Here is a 27038-nt window from a genome sequence, read left to right on the forward strand (position 1 = left end):
ACTTAGGTATTTTAACTTGGCAATTACAAAAGTTGCCGAAATGCTCTGGTCACTGATGTTAAAAACAAATTATTAGAAAATTTTAAATAATTTCCAATCTTATACATTGCCAAATCTTTCGTTGAGGATTTCGAAAATTCCTACGAAGAATATTTTCAATCATTTAGATGCTTATTTTTTTTATTAAATCTCGATTAATATTTGTTTTAGATATGAAAACATTGATTTTCAAAATGACTTCTTCGAAACTTGCATGAAAAATAAATGTGTTATGTTTTATATAGCATCACATTCTAAACTGTTGCGTCCAATACCATTTTTATATTTTTCTTTCGGAAATGATGAACATGTGCCAGATATATCAATAATAATACTGGTAATTCTTATTACAACAACCGTCATTCCTCCATCTTTATGATTATCAAAACAAACCTTCAGAGATTAATTCATTCGCCATGTTCTGACAGTTAAGTCATGTTACATGCTTTTAATAATTTTTTTTTAATCATAAAACAAATTGGTATTAGTAAATTGGTTATTAATCAATTTTGACAATTATTCATTTGCTAAAAAAAAAATCTTTGATCTATTTTCTGCTAGAGAAAATAACTGATTGGCAGAAAGCATGGAGTAGCGGGGATCGATTTCACATCTCTGTAACTAAAAATGTTGTAACCAGTTAAATGTATTATATTACATAAAGCTTATTTTCTAAGCTATGAAGAAAATTATTTCGATCAAATCAATCAATCGTTGTCGTCCAGTGCTTGCTATATCTGCGCATACCTTTGTATGTCCATGCATAGAGAGTGGGGAAAGAGAGAGAACGAGAGAAAGTACGATAGAGAAATTAAAAAGTTGTTTTCATTTATCTTTCCATCTTCCTTCGAAGGAACTAAATATGTTTAGTAATTTCACTTTGAAAACTTATGGAAGGTAATATGCATTAGTAGAATTGAAATAAATCGGAAGGTTTTTATAATCAAATTTTCGAGTATTAAAACTGTTTCCCACCAAACCTATGTATGCAGGTATAATTTGGTCAGCTGAGAAGATAGATATCGACATCAGTTGACCTGCTATTGAAAAGATAACGGTTTTCGTCTTAATCTCTTATTCGCCTTAACGTATCTTTTTCTCTCTTTCAACTCGATTAAATTTTGCAATTTTTTTTTTTCCAGATAGAGATTTCGTCAATTATCTCAGACCCAATAATTTTATTGATACTTGGATGAATAAAACGAACTTTGTGAAGCCTACCTCACTGTGGTATTTATAACTGCTAGAGATAACAGCCAAATTTCACCCTACTGCCCTACATGTTATTTTACATTATCGGTGGCATTTCATGCCAGAAAAAAATACGGGGTGGTCATTAGCTGGAATGCTATTGATCATAGGGTAATTTTTCAGATTAACACCCGCACGATTTTCACTAGGGTGTTAGGGAATTCGTCCTTAACCCTGACCCTAAAACCTTAGTGAAGATCGTGCGGGTGTTAATCTGAAAAATTACCGATCATAGACCTAAACTAAAACAAAAAATATTCAGATTACGTCTCAAAATAAATTTTGACATCTAGTTGATAATGTGTAAATGAGTCGAGTTCACTTTTCAGGACCAATATTACTACAGGATGATAGAAACCTCATACTACTTTACTACTTGCTCAGGTCCGAGGCAAAAACCAGCCCATTGCTAGGTTTGCCCAGTAAAGATTCTATTTAGTCACAACATTATTAACTTGACAAGCAGCTGTCACTCAAAGGAAAAAAATGCAGTTTTAATTTTTCAGATTATAATCCTTGTCTTCCGGTATGGAAAACTATCTGATTACACATTTCATTTTGAACACCGTTCATCCCAAAGAGTCTTATTTTCTAATATAAAGTAGTCCACATGAATGACATTAACACTCTTAGTATAAAAACAAGGATTCAAAGTTCAAATTCAGCCTGGCACTATGTAAGCATCCACAATAGGACACCTAACAATAAGAGATCAATATCAAAACATCTATCATCTCATGATGCAATCAATTATCTGAAAAACTAACAAGAAACACATTCAAAGGACTTATTAGCCTTCAATAACTTACATCACATCATTCTTGTTTGATTGCTGATTATAATCTTTATCACAGCAGCCATAATCCAAAAACGGTTAAAAATGTTTATTTATAAATATCTTGTATAGAATGATGGAAAAAGACCTAACATCCATCAGCAAAACTAAAGTGTACTACTTATGGGCCTCTATATTTCAAATCTAAATTTACAAACAAATAATACTGAAAAGATGTAAGTTTTAATCTAAGACAAACATTTATCAACAATTATGTACAGCAACAAACAGAGAAACAAGAAATTTATATATAAAAATCTTTTTATTTGCAACAGAGAAAGAGAGAGCACAATGATTGAAGGGTCAGTTGATAGGTGGAGAATGTGCCTAAACTCCTGAGTAGTCTTCATGATGCTGGTTCAGAATTCAGCCTGTTGGAGTGGTGTGTGGCTGCCATGTATGAAAATGTCAAGTTTACAATGAAAATTAAAGAACGGAGGGGGTTAAAAAAAAAAAAAAAAAGACGAGTATTTGGGGGAGAAAATAGAGAGGAAGTGTGAAGGGATAGGGGATAATGTAATTGGTGTTATAGCTACTTATGAGGTATTTAATCCCACAAATACCAGCAACACCAACCCACATGATACAAAAATGGATCTCTTTACTGTACAAATTAGGAAGGAACAACCCTGGCCGCAAGGGCTGACCTGTAAGGGTTTGAAATCTTAGGCCATTCAACTAACCACGTGGAAAAGAAAATATTTTAATCTACAGAAGTCATTTTAATTTTCCCAACTATTATTATTACCTTGCTGGAGGCACCCAGAATCACAATCAGGAACCATATCAGGCACTGCAACAATGCACATGTGTTTATACTGCTGAGACAATATAATGTCACCAACACTAACTAAGCACTATATTCATTTATAAACAAGGCTGAAATCTGAACCAATACCTAAAGTATAAAATTATACAGCAACAAACATCCCTGTATATGTAAGAATCACGTTTGTTGGTGCCAACTGAAAGGCAGCCCAAGTACTACTAACATGTTGTTAAAACAAATTGATTGCTCCATGTCCATGAACTATGAAAGGTGTAGCTGGATTATAATGATGAAACTTTATTATACAGGCTGAACAGTAGATTAAATGGTTAACTTTATACAATGGGATAGGGGATATTTTACAATAGTCCTGGTTGCTTTAACAGTCATCAAAGTAGTACTTGCAGAAAGGAAAAATTCTGAATGACTTGAGAATTTGTGACATGAAAAAAGAAAAAAGTCCCTATATGCAAAAAGAGCCCTATGAAATGCATGCACACAAGTAAGAATATTACTCAAAACTAAGTCCTTTAAATGTAAACGTACCTAACTTTAAAGACTTAAAATTTGTAACATTGAATTTCAATTGAGTAGATTAGCCCCTGGCTGGTCTCTAGAAATACTGACCTACAGAGTTGGAAGAGCAACAAGATACCTGAGTTGCAAGAGGACTGGGAACAAGCAGAGTTGGGAGACCAGAAATTAATGCTGCTTGTAATGGAATGCTTAACATTAAAAGGGCTGAATCCTAACACTGGCCATGATTCAAATAGAGAGCAGATCTTTACTAACATTTTTGAGCCCCCAAACAAATCTCCAGTTAAATTAGGCACACACGGTAAATACATCTCCAGACACACCCAATAGCAAAGTATCATATCTAAAGAGAAGAAAAATTGTCCAGCAACAGTTGTTTTAAGGATTTCAGCAGAAGTTTTTTAAAAAATTCACATGGCAATATAGTGCTGCACAAAGCAGGGGTTTTTTTTTTTACAAGAAGGCACTGATCCAATCAATCCCCTACAGGCTATAAATGATGTTTAATTTTCAACTGCATACCATGCTCCTTCGAGCTGCTAGAAATAAAATCACTAATGTAAAATAATTTTATTTCAACTGCAACTATTGTTTAAATCTCATTGAGCCAGAAAACAATTTAGCTAAAACCCACATGTTAAAATTAATCCAATAAATTCAACTAACAATATAAAGTTATACATCTCACCAGGCCTTCTAACATGACCCTAAAAATTAACTAGGTGAAAAATATTCCTTAAACGTTTTTAAGTAGGCTTCTTTAAATTTAGCATCGGCAAACAGAATATACGAATTGATCAAGTTATTGGGTGGAGATTTGGCCTTGTTAGTCAAATGTTTGATCATACAAATTGGAGAAAATTTTGCAAGACAGCCTTTCAGAACTTATTATGCATAAACAGAAAATATATGCTGTAAATATACTACATAATAGTACTGCATATGACATTGGCTGCAGGGAGAAACACTAAGGAGAAGACAGCAGCAATATTCAAACCAAAGACAGCAGTGTGAGAATATAACCCTCAAACTAAGGAGAGTGGGTGGGTCAATAAAGCAATGAGCAGCAGCATAAAAAAAAAAACTTAAGTAGAATGAAACCCTGAAAGATAAAACCTTAAATAGGAAGGGTGTACCCGTGGTACCAGGATAAATTGGCTGGACTCAGGAGAAATGGACAGGGGGCAAATCTTGAAGAAATGCTGGCCACCACTATGTGTAGTTAGAATGACCTAAGTTGAAAGTTTATTTTGTGGTAGTACTATGGTATGCATCATCACACACGATATGCTGGTGGCAGACCTTGCCACCCACCTGGGGAGGCGAGGGCTTCCATCAACAATACTGTACACAGTCTTTGCACTTCGACCCAGAAGGGCTACAAGGTCTCCAATTATTCATCTTCCTCTTCCTCTTCTTCATGCTTTCTTTTCTTCCCTCGCTGGTCACATGCATCAGGATCTTCTTCGCCTTCTGACTCCTCTTCTGAAAAGAGTAAATATCAAACTCATCAAATCTTCAAAGAATTATTAGCACACCAAGTCATGACTAAGTGGTGAAGAAGAAAGGAAAAAAAAGTGAAATTTCACTAAAATGAAAAATTATTATACAAACCTTCTTCCTCTTCTTCATCATCCTCATCAGCATCAGCAGGTTTAAAATCTGCACCATCACTATCCTCCTAAAATGAGAAAGGAAATATTTAAGTATAAACTCTTTTTGTGAAATTTTCCTAAAGCATTTAATAGTTACCAATTAAAAAATGCAGTCCACACAGGTTGGAGGAACTGCAGATATATTAAATTCATGTAAGATTAAAACCTAAGATTAAGCCCTATTCTAGAGCCAGGCTAGCATTCAACAGGTCTTGCTGTTGACTCTGATTATCTTCACAGCAATGCAAAAGCTTCATCAGGAAACACCATTGAAATTCCAAGTGTTATGCCTGACTGTATAATATATTAGGTTTATCATACTAACGTCTAAGTCATCTCTTTCCAAATAATCTAGACGTACATCTTCTTCGTTTTCCTCCTCTTCTCCGTCTTGTACTTCGTCATACACTTCGTCTATAAGAAAAAAAATAAAATAAGCAAATAAGTAAAAACAGCTAGAAATTATGCAAAACATTTATTACGAGTGACAAAAATTTAACTAAGTCCATAAACTGTTACTGATAAACTCACCTTCAACATCTACTTCATCGTCTTCTTCCTCTTCATCTTCTTCTTCATCCTCCTCATCATCTTCTTCATCCTCTTCATCATCCATATCGTAGTCCACTTCAACTGAAAACCAAGTACTTGCAAAATTAGATTCGCTAAAATCATTATTTGTTTAATTAGCAGCCAAATTAATAACTTCAAATAATCAATCTTCTAACAGTAAGCATTAAGATAAAATGAAGACAGCTTCAACTTCAACGAGATAATTTCTCTAGCATTTAATTTCTAACAAGGCTATAGAAACTTAAAAAGGATATAAGCACAGCAAGGCATTTACTACAATGCTCTATTGATTCTGCTATAATAAACTCTCCGTATATTTAATAAAGCCATACAAATAAGAACATAGGCGCAGGAGTGGCTGTGTGGTAAGTAGCTTGCTTACAAACCACATGGTTCCGGGTTCATTCCCACTGTGTGGCACCTTGGGCAAGTGTCTTCTACTGTAGCCTCGGACCGACCAAAGCCTTGTGAGTGGATTTGGTAGACGGAAACTGACATAAGCCCATCGTATATATGTATATATATATACATATGTGTGTGTATATGTTTGTATGTCTGTGTTTGTCCCCCCCAACATTGCTTGACAACCGATGCTGGTGTGTTTATGTCCCCGTAACTTAGCGATTCGGCAAAAGAGACCGACAGAATAAGTACTTGGGTCGATTTGCTCGACTAAAGGCGGTGCTCCAGCATGGCCGCAGTCAAATGACTGAAACAAGTAAAAGAGAAAGAGATTTGTTAATAAAAAAAATAAAAAATCTTATTCTCATGGAAGGAATCAACCAGCATTGCAGATCAGTGAAATCAATGTCTAAAGAATAAGGGATTTCAAGCAATATAATGGTACCTTCTTCTTCATCTTCCTGTTCCCTGTTGTTCCGATCATAACCATCAAGGAACTGTAATTGTGGAATAAGTTTAAATAAAGTGTCTCTGTAGTTTTCAGGCTGTGTTACTTCACAGTTAAACAAATCCAAACTCCACAATTCCTTCAAGTTGGCCTGTAAGAAGAAAAGCAGTTATGAAACACCAAACTATTCGCAACTACTACATTTATATAAAGAGATTTTTTTGAGTAAACAAGATTATGTAATGGAAACAAAATTTGAAACAACTTACAAGAGGTTTAAGAGTATCAACATCTTTGATTTTATTTCCACTTAGGTTAAGATGTCGAAGTTTTGTACACTCCTGCAATTTTTCTAAACCACCAGATATGCGATTGTCACTGAGTTCAAGCTACAAATACACAAAAATGAATTAGTTTAACAGAGTTGATGGTACATTTGATTACAACTTGTGGAGAGATGAAGAATGGTAATTTTCAATGGAAAAAAAATAATAAACTAACCTTTTTAAGACTTTCCAGTTTGGGGAGACCCTTTAAGCATGTTAAACCAACGTTAATTAAACTAAGGAATTCCAAGTTTTCATATTCATCTGTGAGACCCTCTATTTCGTGAGCCCTGCAATTGTCCAAGGTCAGCTCTCTAACCTGAAAATAATAGCATTGTTTTCAAATAACCATATAAAAATAAAAATTGCAACAACTTAACGACCAGTAGTCGTCTCATGAAGGAGTTCTTTTTAGACTAAACGCAAGGAGATGCAATGCATAATGGCATACTTCTTTAAATTCTACCACCTCAGAAAGAATTTGAACCCAGAACCTAGAGGGACTTAACTCAATACCGAAGCTAGTTTAGTCCTGAGTGCCAACTCCTCAGACCAGGACGGTTGCATTTTTTTGTTTTGCTACTTTAAAATAACTGACAAGGAAATGAAAACTAGAGTATAAAATAATGTTGCCATTAAAAAATGTATATTTCATTGCTCTTAAATGCAATGACATTAAGAAAAGAAAATGTATCACTAAGACAAACATTCAACACATTGAGATTCTTAATGATCCCAATAACACTCTAATGACTAAATGAAGTATAAGCAAAAATTTAATAATATGATTTCTTTGGCAATCCTGCAATGCCTTGAAACCAAACAAAATACTAGGCCACGTTAATGTACCACCAAAAAGATAACGTGGTAAGCGAGCAGGATCGAAGATGTGCACAGGCAGCACAACCTCATTAACATAATCTAGTCAGAGTAGAGTAAGTCACATGACTAGTACAACCAACAAGCCGGAGCCCCGTTCATATAGTTATACGACCTTGATGGCGAGAGGCAGACAATTACACAGCACTAAGCAACAAACCAAAAATTCCTTGTATGGAAGGCCATCTCTAACTTGTAAAAAAAATTAATGATACTAACTAGTATATAGCTGATGCTTTTTGGTCGGTCTCTCCATCAATTGAACACGTACTGCTACGATATTAATAATAAAACGAACGATTACTACAGAAGAAAAATGTCGAGCGAGACACGTCTCCCACATATAGGCGGCGGCGGCGGGAGGTAATCTGGCAGCCAACAATGGCGGAATGACACAGAAAAGGCAAAAAAGAATTGGTCTCGTTACATTTTACAACAGTTTTAGGGGCTCCACTAAATACAACATTAAAGCTTTCTGGTAAGTCTGATTCTAAATCAAAATAAATTGAAAATAAAAAAAAAAAATATATTTGTTCAAATTTTGTGGACTGAAAAAAAAAAAATTTATATAGCTATTGGCTGTTTTTCTTTTTTTCTTAATCCTTTATATTTTATAAAGTTTTCTCATATTTGAGAATAATCTTATAATGATTAAGAATAGCGTGGAAGACGATGCCAAAATGGCGCCCAACCCACATAATTTGCTCCAATATGTAATGATGCCTTTACACAATGTTGCTGAGGCGCAAAAGAAAAAAAAAAACCCCAAACAAATCGTATTTTTTTACGTTAGTTAATTTTAGTAGAAAAAAAATATTTATCACAAATTATAAAAATTCAGATCTTATCTAATCAGCCAGAGGAACTATTTAAATAGCAAAAGATTTGTCTTTAAAAAAACCTTTTTTTTTTAAAATCATTACAATTTTATTATTACATATATTCAGCTAAGTTCAACATAAACTGGAATTGTTTCATCTAGTGTTATTGACGCAATGTAGGTCATCATGTGTTGCTATTACTACCACATACGGTTACGACTCTACGCGAATGTTCGACCTGCTAGAAATAGCAGACGGATCTTTCCCCTCACAGAGGACAATGTTAGTCCCCGATATACATAAGATGGGATGGTCACAGCTGGAATGTTATTTAATTATAAGTGCTCGATCGGGACTGACCTGGAAACTAAACCACCAACAACCACCACCACAATACGGTTACTAATAATTGCATTAAGAAATGGGGGATCCTCTACGCGGTCGATCAACATGCTATGCTTAGCAACCAAAAACCTACCATCAAACCATGTTTTTTTTTCTCTCATACAGGGATTGCACAACACATTTCCTATGTATACATGATTACTTTGTCAGCCCCATCCCAACATTAACTTTGATCTATTAAAGGTAAAACGGGAGTAATCGACAACAAAATGTCAAAAGGTATTTCAGTCGGTAAAAGACACTGAATAAAATAAATAACAAAAAAGTTGCAGTTGCTGCCCTTTCAACATGGCGCCGGGTGAGTTGCAGAGCGACCTTACAAGTCAACATCATCCCTCTTCCTCATCTTGTACAGGTGGGAGATACATACCCAGGTGTAGACCTTCTCTTCAGCATTTTTATTCATATAGATTATTGAAATATTCCAAAGGTTTTTTTAATTTTTATTTTACTTAATGTGGAAATAGTAAAATGGTTAACAAAAGGAAACCAATCTCCCAAATTTTTAAGTTTCTCTGCATGACAATTGTGAAATGACCATCCTTGCTGCCGCCAGTCAAATGATGTCGGGGAGAAATGAAATAAAATATAACATATATATATATATATATATATACACACACACACAAATGAAAACGTTTTTTTTTCTTATGGAATGGGAGATTTACCACAGATTTAGTAAGTCAATAACAACGAAAACAAAAAGTTCTTGACAGTTGAGGCGAAAAATTCAAACACCATACATTAGGGCAGGGTGGCTCTTTGTGAGTTGGCTCTCTTTATCTTTGCTTACTTACTGTAAACATGGCTTTATTGATGACATGACACTTACGCCGTCAGAATACACACAGCAATGATGGCGGCAGTCCGTTAGCAACAACTCATCACTACACAATTCCATCACAAGAAAAAAATTTCAAATTGTCGAAGATCACATTTAGTGTTTAGATTATAACCATGTAGAGGGAAGAACATTTACTCAAAGATACAGCCTCAGAATCCATCAAAACACGTACGAAAATTGAGGGGGGAGGAAAAAATATCAATGTGATGATAATCGCATTTACTGCTGAATTTGTAAGATTAAAAACCAAGTGCACCGAGAAGAGGCTGTCTTAGTTTTACAGCAGAACAGGCAAGATGGACAGTTAGAACGTGGTGGAATTGACGAGAAAAACATCCGACCATTCCACTCGGCGCAAAAAAAAAAATAATAATAATGCAATCTAATTTACCTCCCTCCCCCACTTCCCTAAACGTACGTTATAATAACACTAACATTCTTGTCAAAAACCAAAATTCCATGTATGATGGTCGGGGGGAAGAAAAAGTAAGGAAGAAAACAGTTAAGTCGTCTTCAGAAGTGAGGAGGGGGAAAAGCTAGAACAAGGAGCAGATAGACACCTTATCTAGTCCGTTACACCATGTCGGTTCTTGTAGAATTAAAAATTCAAGTTTGGTGAACATGCCAAAGAAAATATTCAAAACATACTTTCAAATCTATAAAGGAGACAGGTACCATTTATTCTACCTGACTGGCGTGAATCTATAGCTTTAATAACCTTTTAAGAGAAAGTGTAAGCTTGTAAAAAGATTGCAAAGCAATAAGTAAATGTTAAGTTTTTCAAGGCGCCATATTTAACCTTTTTTTTTTATTATTATACAATGCCGGCGTGTGGCGCCGAGGAAGAAGGCTACAATACCCTTGTAGGGAGTCGTAATTTGGAAATATGAGTGGATAAATAGTTTTTACTAACTACGATCTAAATGGATGCACATTTTAAAGAATTGTGGAATATGAAAGCACATGGAGAGAAAGTAAGGGCGACCATAATGAACCAGAAGGTGACCAACAAGCATTGCATCGATACGCAGAAAATGCGTGTTTATATAAAACTTACAAAAGTAATTGAATAACATTAAGAAATGACAAAACTGATTGCTCTGAAAGACGAAGAAATTAACCAAAACAAGTCCAGATTATCGGCATCTTTAATGATAGGTAGGAAACATCCACGCGGAACAAACAAGATGAAAATATGTAGAGTCAACGCGTTATTTCAACTTTAGTTGAATAAATGGATGTCTGAATGAGCGTGGACACTAAACAATCAAGAACAAATCGGGACAAAACTAAATAAACTTTACCTCTTTCGGCGATTGATTCCGCTTCTCCAGCTCAATCCTTTTTCGCATGTTCATTGTGCAGCCGTTGTGTTGGCTTTGAGCTGTTGATTTATTATCTATTGTAGCCACTTTTCGTCACTAACCCCTTTCGGGTTCTGTTTGGTCTCAATATTTTTCTATCGGCTAGTTGCTAGTTATGTTGTTTTTTCTTTATGGCGGTGAACTGCACAGCCACGGCCTGTCTAAACGTTTGTCGTTGACTGATTGGATGCTACCAATATATATATGTGTATGTACGCTGTGTGCTAGTACTGATGAGTGAGCAGCGCTTTTTAAACTATGGCCTGGCTGACGGTAGTAGTAGTAGTGCTAAGGCCTGCAACGTTTAACTGGGTAAGATATATATGTATGTATACATATGTGTGTGTATGCCTTTCGCAAGCGGTCCTTGCTTACTGGTAGCTTAATAGGCAAGTGAGCGCGCGGGTTGATCAATCAATGGTATATACAAGCCAAGTCTTATTGGTTAATATTTGATATTTCCAGCCGGGCTTGTAGTGTCATTAATATTCATGGTAACTCAGCCAATCAGCGCATTCAGTCGCTCGACCAGAGAAGCTTATTAACCAACCAATGAGAAGAAGCACGGATGACGGCATTTTTTTGTTCACTTTTTTCTTTCCTCAAAATATTATTTAAAAGTACGAAAATGTACTAATAGGAAAAATATATACACGCGTGTGTAAATAGACGTATTTATATATAGTTTTAAATGTCCACTGAGCACCATCTACTTCTGATGTATCGTTTTATTTCACTTTTACAATGCCAAACGTATCCATCACATCAGGGAGAAATGTTTATTTCATTGACATTTCTATAATACAACCAACGAGAAAAATATTTTTAATGAAAATTTACGGGAAAATGATAGAATGTTATTCTCCAGTATAATTGGAAATCAACCGCTAATTTGAAAATAAAATGAATATTACATGTTGTGCATATGTGAACTGTCAAATATTTAGTGTTGGTGTTTCTTAAATTACAAAATAGATTTTCATCGAAGTATATGTAAAAGTATTTAAATTAATGTTTTTCTTATTTGTTGTCACAAATTTTTAACATCTAATTTTAATATTTAGTGAATTTCTTTTACTGTGTTATAAAATATTAAACATAATATAATTTATGATTTACATATCTATAATTGTAAATGTGCTTCCTCTTGAAGTAGCAATCTAAAAGAAATAGTTCGAGATAACAGAAAAACGCTTTTTGTTTTCTTCTCCGGGGAAACTTTCAAATTTTCCTATTCTAGTTATAAACAGTTTTCAGTTATCCTTCATATGTTGAAAGCTACAAATTTTATGGAAGTCACTAATTGTATTTTTCATCATATGAAATTTGTAAGGTGTTAAATATTCTTATATTCATTTATTGATTTAAGATTCTAGTTCTCTTCAAAAGTTTTCTGGAAATAAAATGTGTATTTACATTGTATCTACAATGAAAAACATTGATATAACATTTGTTACAACCCACAAATGTTGAATTAAAATTTGCTTCTCAAAATTAAGGGATTAAGATCTTATTTCATTACATGGATTTTTTTTTTAAATTAACATCCAGAATAAGTTAGTTGATATTTTGGGTCATTATGTCCTAAATACTTCATGTCAGTTTATAGATGAATTATCATTTTAAATATATAAGACAAATATTTTGTATCTATAATTTTTCTTAGTGTGCCAGACTAACCATTGATCTTTTCTGTATATTTTGAAGATTAATGATGTAAACTTTTCCTAATGGAACTTAAAGGAATAAGAATAATTGCTTAACATGGCTGTTAAAATGATTACAAGTATCCTAAGCAAATTTTTATGATCTTTTATTATTGGCTTCACTTACCTGGTATTTGTTTTTTTTTTGGGGGGGGGTCTCATTTCACAAATAACATTGTACAAAGTCTAAACTTGATGTTTAACATATAAACATGTTGAAAGTTTGACTTCAGAAATTCTTTAAATCAAAACAAAGTTACAAATAAAAAGATATTGAAAAAAGGAAGGTTACCCTATTTGTTGCATTTCCAACTCAACAGCACCAATACCTTAACATTCATGCTAAACAGAAGATAATGAAAGGGCGCAAAGCATCATCAGCATGATGATTGATATTTTCCAAAACTGTCTCCTTTTCTTCTTTTACATCATTAGGTTGTAATGAAACTATATGATTTTGTCTCACTAAATCTAAAATCTATTACTGCCTGTTTTTCATTTTCTTCATGGACCTATAATATCTTGTATTTCTCCAAAGCAATAGCGAAAGTTCAATAGGAAAAACAATAAACTTTTGTTTTAATATTCATTGCTCATAGGTGGTGTATGTGAATTAGTTGCATTCCTTTTGTGATACTGACCCCTAAAAGATGAATTTGCAAATAATAGTTTCAAATTTGGCACAAGGCCAGTAATTTCGATTACAGTATTCAACTGGTATTTATTTTATCGATTCCGAAAGGATGAAAGGCAAGGTCGACCAATATGCTAATAATGAAAATTGTTTTAAGGGCAAAGTTTCAAAATAATAAAGGGGGAAAAACTCCTTACTGCTCCCCAATTCTCAGTAATCTATTATTTTACGGTTATGATGATAGTGATGTATTGCCATTTATGTATGTACAAATTGGAGCTTTTTATGGTATCATATTAAAGAATTTGAAAATATTTTAAAGTAACATTGTTGACGAAAGGATGAAAAAAATACAATAGATTTATGGAGCAGTAATTAGGTGCATTTTGCCAATAAAAATATTTTAGCATGCAGAATGCATTTTAAAACTTACAATACCATATCTTCGATAGAAATGTATTGCATTATTTCATTCAGAAGTTTAGAAGAAAGGTCAAACATCTGGTTTTTTTCCCCTTTCTTCAATAGATATGAATATTTATTTTCCTATGTTCTATTCTTTATTCAAAAGATATGATAACCGTTCTAATTTCTACTTATGCCTTTCGTGACAAAATTACAGGAATTATTTTTTAAAAAATACAACCTAAAACAACCAATTGAAAAATAAGAATAAAATATTTCTTAAAATAAAAAGAAAAGTTAATTTTCTATCAAATGTCTTCAGAATTTTTCATCATCAGTTCAAAAATTTCACAAAAGTACATTTCTCAACTTGGTAAAATATGACACCTGGGCCAGATAGCCCAAGGGATGAAAGTTATACAGGTTCAAGAAAGCTGGCCCTCAAGGCAGAAATCAAAATGAAGATTGATAGGGAAAAAATCTGTTTTCCAGATATGACACAAATACATCAGTGTGCAAAGAAATACATCCGAAACTGCTGAAGAATATAATGATTTACAAAGAGAATTTGAGATGCATTGGGTGCAGCATTAGATTCTTTTATTATGCAACAGATATTGCTGAATAAGAGTAGTTAACTCTGAAAAACTAATAATTATGAAACTATTTAAAAGTAAAACATATACATAAATGTATGTAAACAGATCTATATTAACATATAATTTTAAATATCCACTAAACAACAGTAGGTTGTTACAGAAATACTCAAAAAGTGAAAAGAATTGTTGAATGATAAATAATAAGTAAGCTGTGTGACAATTTGACCAACATTGACTACTGAAAACCTAGGTACTAACTGCTGATTAGATTGTGTCACTATATATGTAAACACAGAGTTGTGTACTTAAAATATGAGACGTCAATCATGCGTTGTTTAAAAAAAATCTGGAAGAGAAAAAGTGAGATACTGCTCCTTAAAGATTGTGTGTTTTTTTTTATCATGGACGATACTGAAGTGCTTGAAAATTTATGCAAATATCCAGATTTGCTAAACCAACAAACATGGAGTATTGAAAGATTTGAAGCAGAGAGACTTTTCATTTGTCTTTGTGGTGTTTTTTTTAAGCTTATATAATTTGGCTATGTGGTAAGAAGCTTGCTTCCCAACCACATGGTTCCGGGTTCAGTCCCACTGCATAGCACCTTGGGCAAGTGTCTTCTATAGCCTTGGGCCAACCAAAGTCTTGTGAGTGGATTTGGCTGATGGAAACTAAAAGAAGCCCGTCATATGTATGTATTTGTGTGTCTGTGTTTGTCCCCTCCACCATCACTTGACAACCGATGTTGATGTGTTTACATCCCTACAACATAACAGTTTGGCAAAAGAAACCAATAGAATAAGAACTAGGCTTACAAAGAATGAGTCCTGGGAGTCAACTTGTTCGAGTAAAGGCAGTGCTCCAGCATGGCTACAGTCAAAATGACTGAAACAAGTAAAAGAATAAAAGAACTATATACAACTTACTACTTCTGTATTATATCTATTTTCCAGCTAGTTAACCTAAAACAGATAGAGTTATGTGCCTTGCCTTGAGGCACAATAGTATCTAAATGTGAAAATTAAAGACTACACTATCAGTAACCAAAGACTTTCACCTCGTTTATTGTGTCTGTTTCAAATTATGAACATACATTGTGTTATATGACTGAGGTGAAGCCAGAGTGTTGGACTGTTGATTATGCACAGTTAATTCAAAATTTACAATTGGAACCCCTAACAAAATTACTTGCCTTTATAGGTTTTCTAGTCTCACTTCACAAATGTGTCTTGCAGTAGGAACAGTATCTAACTATGAAAATAATTACTTCAGTAATTAAGCAATTCTACCCATACCAGCAGGAAAAGATGATGTAAAAGTGCATACATTATGAGAAAGTGGAAAAGATGCTAACGAGTATCATGGGTTCATATATATTGTGGGTGTGTTGATGTGACTTTAGATAGTATGTACATACTTTGCCGCCTAGCTGATTCCAAATAAATTACAACGCTTTTACATACCTACATTACAATAGTAAAGCCTCAAAATGTATTCTAGCATCTGGATATCTGAAGAATTCCTTATGAAAATGATTACATTACTATTGTAAGGGGTTCCTACCATCTTCACACGTTTATATCAACAATTGATCAATCTGAAGTGACACAAACACTCTTCAAATATAAAGGTAAGTATATTAATGATTTCAGAGAAATGAAAGTTTGAGATAATTTTGTCTTAGCCTGATTCAAGTATTCATCAAAGTCAAATATTTTGGTACTCATCAGCTGTTAAAATTTCACATGAAATTCAAAGATCCTGTTAGTTAATTTTTTTGTTTTTGAAGAATTCAATAATTAATTTGAATGTAACATTTAATTGTCCTGGTTTCAAAAAAAAAAACAATTCCTTGTGTTACTGTCCTTGAAGTAATTGGTCACATTTCTTGCTGCTGTGGAATTTGGTATTGATTGAAACAGAAGTGAGAAAAGTTGAATGGTGAGCAACTGATATTTGCATGAAGTTGTCTTGCCTATTTCTTTTAGCCTGTGCATAAAATAACGAATGCCAAACCATGAGAAGAATATGAAGACAATTGAACAGAAGAATAAGCTAGATAAATATATTGAAAAACAAATATAATTATCATAGTCCTGATTTCTTTCCCTTTTATTTTATTGATTGACAGATAAGAACCATCTCATTTTTCAGTATCAGTAATTTATACACTGTATAAAGAAGTATTAGTGACCTCCCTTTAAACCCTCCGTTTCGTTATCTGTGTTATTATTATTAACCTATTTCTAATTGCTTTTCAAAATATATCCACATCTCATTTTCTCTACATATACCTTATATTATGTTGCTGCAGCACGGCTTCTCTATGTTCTCATTCTTTCTGTTTTTACCCTTCCATTTTATCTATATTATCATATCTTTTACTTAATAAATTTTAAAAGATTTTGAATAAAATTATATTCAATCATTTCTAAAATGTTACGAAACATATTTCACAACAGACTTCTTTTATACTAATAAAATTGTTATAGAAAGTACTTCTACATTTAACTGTATTGTTATAGTACTTACGATAAGGGATAAACCAGTGGTCTTCAGTCACATGTCACAAGGGGTATCTAGTTGCACCATGGATTTTTGGAAATATTTTACTTTAGAAAATGCATAGTAAATTGTTCAGCAAGTTGAAAAACAAGTTATTGATAATTTTGTTAACACAAGTGTAATAAATAAATAAAACAAGCATTACTTTTTTTATATATAAATTTCTAACTAAACGTTTTATTAAACATTTTTTTTGCAACTTTCCATGCAAAGTGCACCAAGTAATTTCTATTTAATCTCCAGTGCATTACAAGGTATTAAAAAAAAAAAGAAACTAGTGAGTGAAATTATACACCTTAATTATTAATTACTTTAAAATAATTCTTTAATTTGAAACTTAATGATGAAAATCTTTTTTCATTTAGTATTAATTTCATTCATAGGCACAACACTGCATATTTATATCTTCATTAAGAAAATTAGCAACATAAATTAAACTGCTACAGTGAGGAATTTAAATCAAATTACAAGATTCAGCTCACTAGGGGCTTGCCTCTACATTATAGCACATATAACTCAAGGATTCATTATCAAACAATTTATTTTTCTCTCATCGAGCAGTAATACATTTCCACCCCATACTATAGATAGTGGATAGAAACCTGTGAAAGCAAAAAAAAGAAAATAGTCTAGTTGGAGTAAACTTTTAAATTCAAATTTTAGTTAACAAGTCCACTAGAATATTGACTAAACATATTCATTTTTTATGATCCCATGTTTTGACCAATATCTTGACTTTCCTAATTTGACACTGCATTTCCAAACTATAAGCAAAGCTTATATTAATACCATCATATGCTGTTCTATGCATTCAGTGTAGGTATCAATTTGAAGATACATCTTTCAGTGTGCTATTTTCAACCACTCCTGCATAAATACTAGTTACATAGTGCCACTGTTTGTCAGAAAGTACAGGTGAAAAAGATTTCCCATGCTTCCAGATTCACTAGGGGCTCAAAACTCTCGGATAATCTCATACTATTGTAATCCCACATCCTCTTCTTACCCAGCTAATACAGGATTTTGAGAGGCCTACTTATAGTCACTATCCACAACTGGGTCTCTTATATGAATCAACATATTGATTACTGGCAATTCATGATATATATTATCTTCTTCAGCTTCATAAACAAACAATAAAAACTTATAAAGTGTCAATTTGAGAAAATTCTACACTTCTCTACAAAAAAAAAAAAAAAAAATCTCTACTAACCTGCAAGCAAGATTTTTTTATTTTCTGAGGAAATACAATTCTCTTATGTATGTATAATCTATTTCTTCAATGCAAAGTAAATCTATATTTCAGCTTTACTCAAAATAATATCTGTACATATATAGAAGCAACTCCATCACCAATCACTTGTCTTACCTGAATATAAGCAATAAAGATTTTCAGTTACTCTGACTCAAAGTTACTCTTCTTTGCATCTCTAATTTCAACCACTCTCTTAATTTTTCTAATCACCATCTACTTTCTGACTGTCTCACATACTATGGCCTTTGCTTTCAGAAGTAACAAGCTGCCAAGCCTTTTATCCTGGCTACCAAAAACAATCCTTTCTCCTCCTCTCATTACCTTTACAGCCTGACGTATCCTGAACTAAATAGTTTGCCCATTTATTCCTAACTAATAAATTGCAGCTTTTTTAAACTCGTTCTCTATCTATGTTTTTCCCTCAGACATCAATCAGCAATTTTTCCAAATGAATATCAACTGCATCAATTCTATCAGTCGAAGAGGGTTTACAATGTTAATGGGCACTATCTGACTTCCACTAACTAACTAATAGAAAAGCAAAGTTAATCTACCTACAGTTTATTTATGATTCCTTTGATATTTATCATTTAAGGCCAAGATATCATAGTATGAAGATCAGTTTTCACAGAGGTAAATCTGAAACTTCATTTCTTTTATGCCTCACCATTAGGAAAGACATATTTGTCAGAAAGACTATTAAGACCATGGATCATGATTAAACATTACACCTGTTAGAGAGAGGAGACAGCTTGTTTGTGAACTAGAGGATGGAGAGTGTCTGTGAGTGATTAATGCCAATCAGTCAGGTACACTTTTCTGGATGCAAAGTATGCTTGCTTCATTTCTTTTGTAATGTTTGTAAATTCTATGCATAAAAGGTTCGTTGTCTCACTACCAAGCACAAGTTCTATACAATCTACTCTTCACTCTGAAAGAGAAAGAAACCTTTTGCTACCAACATAGATAATATCTTTCTGAAATTTATCCATGCTATTCTTTTACTATTACACTTTTGAAGCACTCACTTTCACTGCTATTTAGATTACCTAAGTAAAGAAAACTATCAACTATTTATAATGAGCTTTCTGAGTATTCAAAGGAATTTATTTTGCTTGTATTCTTACTACTAATTACTCCTGTGAATCTTCCACATACACAATCTAACTTCATTATCACCAACCTGTGATCATACAACACCTCTTGCACATCATATGGAATTTCTACCTGTTCTTTTGCTACTTATTGAGCACAATGATTACTCTGATGGTAGTTAGAGCCTGATTTCTTCCTGATTTACTAAAACTTAGTCATTGCTAAGTTTATTTTGAGGCATCTTAATTCTAGTTTTTGCTTCTCTGTACGGAATTTCTTCTCTCAATCTTCAGATTCAGTTATAAGAATCAGGTCTTATGTGGAGTTCCCACGAAAAACTAATCTTAAACTCCTCTGTTATGGCCAAGTCCTCTCAAGGATACTGAGACATGAACCCTGATGAAACCCTATCACATCCTTAATCCTTGTTGACTCACCTTGCTGACTGCATTTCTGTACATGACTTGTACAACCCTCACAAGCCATTCATCTGTCTTAGTTTCCTTAATGACCACTAAATAACAGAGTGTGTAACTTTGTAGAAGCCCTTCATGTCACTAGATATAGTGGCTTGTATCTAAATACTTCTTCAATTGTATCTTGAAGAAGATGACATTAGTTACTCCTACCTCAAAGCTGAACTACATTGTCATGAAGGTGAATTCTCTTCCAAATTAATTGTGTTCCAATTCTTTCCATAACTTTCATAACCTGGTCCAACAATCTGATATCTATGTAATTACCTCTCTCTGGAGCACTTCTTTTGCCCTTGTAACATTTGACAATGATACTAATACACCAATCACTGGATATGACATTCTCCTGATTAGTTATATGAGTTACTACCAGATTGGCAATGTGAATAACTAGCATGAACCCTAAGCATCTAAGTTACTATTCATCCTGGACCAACTGCCTTCCTTGTATTTGTGTCCTTGTCTATACTTGCTATGGAACTTTCCTTCACCAATATATAGCCATTATGTATGCAATTAATTTAAGTCAGTGAATAGTTAGATTAAATCATGGAAAATTAAACATTGAAGAACTGATGAGCATCACCTAAAGCATATTCTGACCTGAAGACAATATGTGAAATATCAATTCAGTAATTCATTGTTATCTTCTGCTTTATTTCATTAATAGAGACTATGTATAGAGTAAAATACTGTCACAACATATTATCAGTAAGTTTTATTGATACATACTAAAATGACTGACTAACAACTCACAACTAACTTATAACCAAAAATTATCCAAAAGCTCTCAAGATTAGTTTTGCTCCTGTTCTGAAGTATAAGCAAAAGTCTTAAAATAATCACTAATATTTTCTGTAACATTTTTGTTTAAATTATTTCTGACATCTGAGAAAATTTTTTCAGAGCTTTTAACATGATTAAAGCACTCTATTTTCAGTCATTTTAATTTGTGTTATCCAGTAACTACTTTAATCAATGGTCTTGGCTTATACATTACAGTTTATGGATTTTATGAATTTCTGCTAAAACTAGAAAAATGCCAATGAGATGGACAATGTTAAGTAATATTTTCTAACACAAAATAACTGAAGTATCATATTGACACAATGTCACAAACTTACAGAGAAATAAAAGACAAAATTAACTCTTGCAGGATTTGAACCCATAACCTGATGCATTGAAACTACAGAAAGCAGTTTTGTTTGAGATACAACCATTTTTACTACTCTATGAATTTTTTTGATAGTTTTTTTTTTTTTTTATCATTCCAAGTTACAATAAGCAAGATTTTAATTTTAATTAAAAATTGTCATCAAACTGGATACCATAAAATATTTTCTCCAGTTTTACATTTTGGTCCTGATTTCATGAATTTCTGGAAATTTATTATACAGAAACACAGAGGTTTGGGAATGTATGAAGAGTTAACTAATTCCAAGCTCATTATAGAATTCAGTTACATGAAAAGCCTTCAACTTGGAATCAAAATCAAATTAGAAACTTGATTATTTTCAACTTACCTTTAAGGTTTTTGCTATCCACATAAAAGGACCCTAAAAATTAATGACCTTCCACAATGTTATTTGTTGTTGTTTTTTAACAAAATAAGTCCTTAAGATGAAAAAATATATTACACTCTTGAAATGTTAACAAGCTAAATCTCATTAAATCAATACATTTTTTTGCTGCCATTTAGCTGGAAAAAGAAGTATCATTAAAATACCTTTAAACATAAGTGTCATGGCAACGTAACTAAAGAGCTTTAATGAGATGTAACTTTGAATTAACCATTTTGAAACCAACCTGCCTGAGACCACCTTCTTGTTTTAAATTAAGTGATCTAAATTAAAGCCATCCATTACAATTTCCTGTTAATTTATGTTCCAAAGTGCAGATAAATAACAACAAAATTACTTGAAATGAAAGTGGTGCATTTCAACAGAAATATAGTAACAAAAGGGTTAATTTTACAACCATACATTTCTTAAGTTATCTTTTTCCTTATGTGGAATGAATGAATCTTACAACAAAACTTGTTTGCAATAAAGCTAATTAAAACTTGAGGATATATATACTTTTGAATTTCTCATTCAAATTTTGATGAGTAAATCTTATTCTGAACAACATTAAACCTGTTTAGTTTCATTTGCCTAGATTATATAGTTACTTAGATATTTACATCTTAAATGATATCAAAAGATCAAGATTTGAAGATTTTCTACAAGAGAAAGTTTAATCTTGAGAGCTTTTAGATAACTTTTGGTTCTAAGTTAATTTTGAGTTGTAAGATAACCATGTTATGAGTCAATAGGGCTTAATGATGATATGCTGTGACAGTAGTTGTCTCAATCCTTGTTTGAATCCAATATTTTACTATATGCATATTTCACATGCTGCTTTCAGGTCAGAATATGTTTTAGGTGATGCTCATCAGCTCTTCAATGTTTAATTTTCCATGATTTAATTTAACTATTCACTAGCTTAAATTAATTGCATACATCATCGTTGTTTAATGTCCGCTTTCCATGCTAGCATGGGTTGGACGATTTGACTGAAGACTAGTGAAACCAGATGGCTACACCAGGCTCCAATTTGATTTGGCAGAGTTTCTACAGCTGGATGCCTTCCTAACGCCAACCACTCCGAGAGTGTATATAATCCTTAAAATTTCTAGAATACTAATAAACTAAATTCTAAAATATGCTTTTAACACGTATACTTTTTTTTTTAAGATTCTAGTTCTATCATAAAAGTTGATATAAATTATATTAAGCTGAACCTAATCATAACATCTGAAACCTAAAATATTGTGTAATCACTAAAGAAAGGCTCCTCAAATGATATCAAACTTTTTGAAACACACCCTATTTACCTGAAAGGAAACATTTTATTCATAATCTGTTATATAAAGATCAGTGATCTCTAAAACTATAATCCAATAATATCAGTAGTAGCAACAATTAACAATTCAAAATATTAGTTACAATGATTAATAATTAATAAAGCATAAAAATAAATCACTAAATATTCTAAACTCAAAAATGTCTTTAAAAATCTTATTTTATGTGTAATTATTATCTTTTATCTTTTGCCTGTTTCAGTTTGTGGCCATGCTAGAGCACCACCTTGAAAAAGTTTTAGTTGAATGAATTGACTCCAGTACTTTTTTTTTTTTAAAGCCTGGTACTTATTCTATTGGTTCTTTTTACTGAACCACTAAGATACAGGGATGTAAACACACCAACTGTTAAGCAGTAGTTGGGGGACAAAGACACACACATATATATTTGACGAGCTTCTTTCAGTTTCCATCTACCAAATCCACTCACAAGACTTTGGTCAGCTCGAGTGAGGCTGAACCTAGAACCATGTGATTGGGAAGTAAGCTTCTTACCACACAGTCACACCTGTGCCTAAAAGTCAAGTTATCTTTGATAGGATTTGAACTCATTTTGCAGAGTACCAGAATGAATATTACATGGCATTCTATCTGATGCACTAATGACTCTGCCAACTTATTCAAATTTGTCATTATCAACTCCAGTTATCAATTATCAATTGCTTATATATTGTTAATTACAATACATGAATGAAGATGCTGAGACCTTGTAAATCTAAAGAGCCTTTTCCTTTAGTTACTGCATAATATTTTAGGTTTCAGATGTTAGATTAGGTTTAGCTTAATACAATTTATATCAACTTTTATGATAGAACAAGGATCCTAAAAAAATTATAAGTGTTAAATCGGTATTTTAGAATTTAGTTTATTAGTATTCTAGAAATTTTAAGAACAGGTATTTTTTCCTTTCAAATTGATAAAATTTCTCTTCCAGAAAATCTTTAAATCTTGGTCTGTTGTATGCAATACCTCAATTTTTCCACTTCTATTGTTACTGCATTGGCTTACAAATGTCAACTGCATCTCATTTCCATTCATACTAGAACAGGGTTGATATGGAGACTAAACAACTTCGTACAACACACATAAAATTCATAATTTTAACATTTAGGTCAAACCAAAGTCATTATAAGATGATATTATTGATGTATTTTTTGTTTAGAAATAAATACCATCTTCACCTAAAACAAGGATATCAGCCACCATTCCTATTAATAAATCATTGAACTTAATCTTTCAAATGGGCTGTTCTTATTTATTTATTAGCAGAGTACCCATCAAAAATGACTGAGCTTATTATTTCTGATTCCTTTAAATAACTTTTTTTGCAATTCTTGTTGCATTTTCTTCTGTTTTGTTTTGTCTTTCATCAGTTGTTCTCATTCTCTTTACTTCAAATCTTCACATACTGCCTTTTCTTCTCTTCTATATACTACTTTCTTCTTTCATTCAAATTTTCCTCCATCTCTTCTTTCCATTCTCAATGCTTTCTTCCATAAAGAGACACATTTTGATAGTATACACAAATTCCTCTCTCTCTCGCTCTGGTCTAAAAGAACAACACTAACCCCCGATACCATCATTTTATGCAAGAAAATGCTCCTCAGTGTCATTTTTGTCAAAAGATGTGTATATCCTCTGGAGACTTCTAAACATGCACAAAAAGTACAATGAAATAACAGATTCAGAACTGAGACACATTTGCAATATTTGTGGAAAGTTTTTTTTAAGAGAGTTTCCGGGCTCAAAAGTCATATCTGTTCTCACTTGAGAAGTTAATGCTATATTTGTGCTTGAAGTGGTCAAGCTTTGTTTCAGAGCAGACTGCCTTCATATATATATATATATATATATATATATATATATATATATATGTATATGTATATATATATATATATATATATATATATATATATATATATATTATACAGACAAGAAGGTAATATTTCAAATGCAGTATAGCTGTGAAAAGAAAAAGTTGTCAGTAGACAGCCATGGTACTCAAATCCACACCCCTCAGATACCGCCTTATAAGGGTAAAATACCCAATCTTTCTGCTGTTTTCATGGTTATACTGCATTCAAAATATTACCTCCTTGTCTGTATAATACAATACACATTCAACACTTCTAAAAACAAAAAAAGTTTGTTTACATATGTTGTTGCATATATATATGTACGAAAAAAAACAATAACAGACGAGGACAGGTGGTGTAAACAACAAAAGGATGTATTAGTATGACGCTCAGGAATACGGAAAATCTTTAACGTTTCGAGCTACGCTCTTCAACAGAAAGAATACGGAGAAAACAAGGAGAAAAAAAATTGAATGGTGTTTGGTCAACAGTCTATAGATAGATAGATACATACATACACACGAACACACACACACATATATATATATATATATATATATATATATATCAAATAAAGATGTGAAGTGTGACAGGTAACCAAAGATCAGACTCAGTAGTGAGTTTCACACTCCACTCTATTATCTAGTGGAGTACACCTCAGGAGAGGTTAGTGTGCAGAATATGAGCCAAGTAACAGAAATAATAACATACAGTAAATAGTAATAGTATCCAGTGCTTTATAGAACATGTTCCATAAAGCATTTAATACCACACATCATCATCATCGTTTAATATCCATTTTCCATGCTAACATGGGTTGGACGGTTCGACTGGGGTCTGGGAAGCCAGGAGGCTGCACCAGGCTCCAGTCTGATCTGGCAGTGTTTCTACAGCTGAATGCCCTTCCTAACACCAACCACTCCGAGAATGTAGTGAGTGCTTTTTACGTGCCACCGGCACAGGGACCAGAGGGGGCTGGCAAAGACCACGTTTGGATGGCAATTTTTACATGCCACCGGCACAGGGGTCACAACTACAATTTCCATTTGATTTGGGTTTTGATGTTCTTGACTCAATAGGTCTCAAGCATGGCATGACGCCCTACGAGCCAAATTACTTTTGAGTGGGCTGGTTATGCGACACTGGTGTAGGTTACAGCTGTGAACTCACTTTATTTGCTAGGTCTTCTCAGTCACAGCATATCTCCAGAGGTCTCAGTCTTTTGTCATTGCTTCTGTGAGGCCCAATGTTCGAAGGTCATGCTTCACCACCTCATCCCATGTCTTCCTGGGTCTCCCTCTAACCCAGATTCCTTCCACTGTTTGGGAGGGAGTGGCACTTCTTCACACAGCCCTCTTCATCCATCTGTAGTACATGACCATACCTGTTTACTATTTGTCATTATATATATATATATATATATATATATATATATACGTATATATATATATATATATATATATACGTATATATATATATATATATATATATATATATATACGTATATATATATATATACATATATATATATATATATATATATATATACATATATACTCTCTGAGTGGTTGGCGTTAGGAAGGGCATCCAGCTGTAGAAACTCTGCCAAATTTAGATTGGAGCCTGGTGTTGCCATCCAGTTTCACCAGTCCTCAGTCAAATCGTCCAACCCATGCTAGCATGGAAAGCGGACGTTAAACGATAATGATGATGATGATGATATATATATATATATATACATATATATCCTTCTCTTTATCAGTTACACATTCTCTATATCTGTTATCTTATCATGTTACAGCTCTAATTACCCTTCTAGTGAAGAGTGCTGTCTTTCTTCTTTCAATCTGTCTTCTGGTGAGCAAAAAAGCATATAAATCACTACAAATAATGTTACACGTTTCTTAGTCCGGAAGCAGAATAACACTGGTTTCAAATTTTGGCACAAGGCGAGGGAGGGGTAAGTCGATTCATCAACCCCCAGTACTCAACTGGTACTTATTTTATTGACTCCAAAAGGATGAAAGACAGAGTCAACATCGGTGAAATATGAAGTCAGAATGTGAAGACAGATGAATTGCTGCTAAGCATTTCACCCAGCATGCTAACATTTATTACCAGCTCACTGCTTTCAGGAAGCTGGATAATATTGAAGACTTATGTCATTTGCGATAACAATATCATAATCAACTAAACAAATAAAGAATAGAGATGAAAATAATTGAAATGCATTTCAGGACTTTTCCAGGATATGTGTATTGCTGCTGAGGTGATTTGCATGTTCTAATTATCCTCATAATGAATGACTAAAGAATAAGAATAAATTAAAAAGATATATTTTTGCATTGTATGTAATAAAAATCTGTTTGCTTTATTTCATTTCTAATCAAGTTTCTA

General features: G+C 32.9%; 1 protein-coding gene across 4 annotated transcripts in view; it reads right to left on the reverse strand.

Moving 5' to 3' along the window:
• Positions 1–2368: 2368 nt before the first annotated feature.
• Positions 2369–27038, reverse strand: part of LOC106882784 (acidic leucine-rich nuclear phosphoprotein 32 family member A) — a 38420-nt gene continuing 13750 nt past the window's right edge. The window contains exons 1-8 of one of the 4 annotated variants that reach the window (XM_014933569.3): positions 11089–11543; positions 7011–7154; positions 6779–6898; positions 6507–6660; positions 5618–5719; positions 5448–5500; positions 5046–5112; positions 2369–4916 (exon numbers count right to left, since the gene is read on the reverse strand). In XM_014933569.3, the coding sequence (XP_014789055.1) occupies positions 4825–4916; positions 5046–5112; positions 5448–5500; positions 5618–5719; positions 6507–6660; positions 6779–6898; positions 7011–7154; positions 11089–11142 (786 nt within the window). In that variant the 5' untranslated portion in view covers positions 11143–11543 and the 3' untranslated portion in view covers positions 2369–4824. Of the gene's footprint in view, positions 4917–5045; positions 5113–5411; positions 5501–5617; positions 5720–6506; positions 6661–6778; positions 6899–7010; positions 7155–11088; positions 11544–27038 lie in introns of those variants that run through there. The other 3 variants (XM_014933568.3, XM_052974198.2, XM_089365904.1) reach the window with 3 other exon arrangements.

The sequence above is a fragment of the Octopus bimaculoides genome, chromosome 18 (genome assembly GCF_046866305.1).
Source record: "Octopus bimaculoides isolate indiv1 chromosome 18, ASM4686630v1, whole genome shotgun sequence".
NCBI classification, from domain to species: domain Eukaryota; kingdom Metazoa; phylum Mollusca; class Cephalopoda; order Octopoda; family Octopodidae; genus Octopus; species Octopus bimaculoides.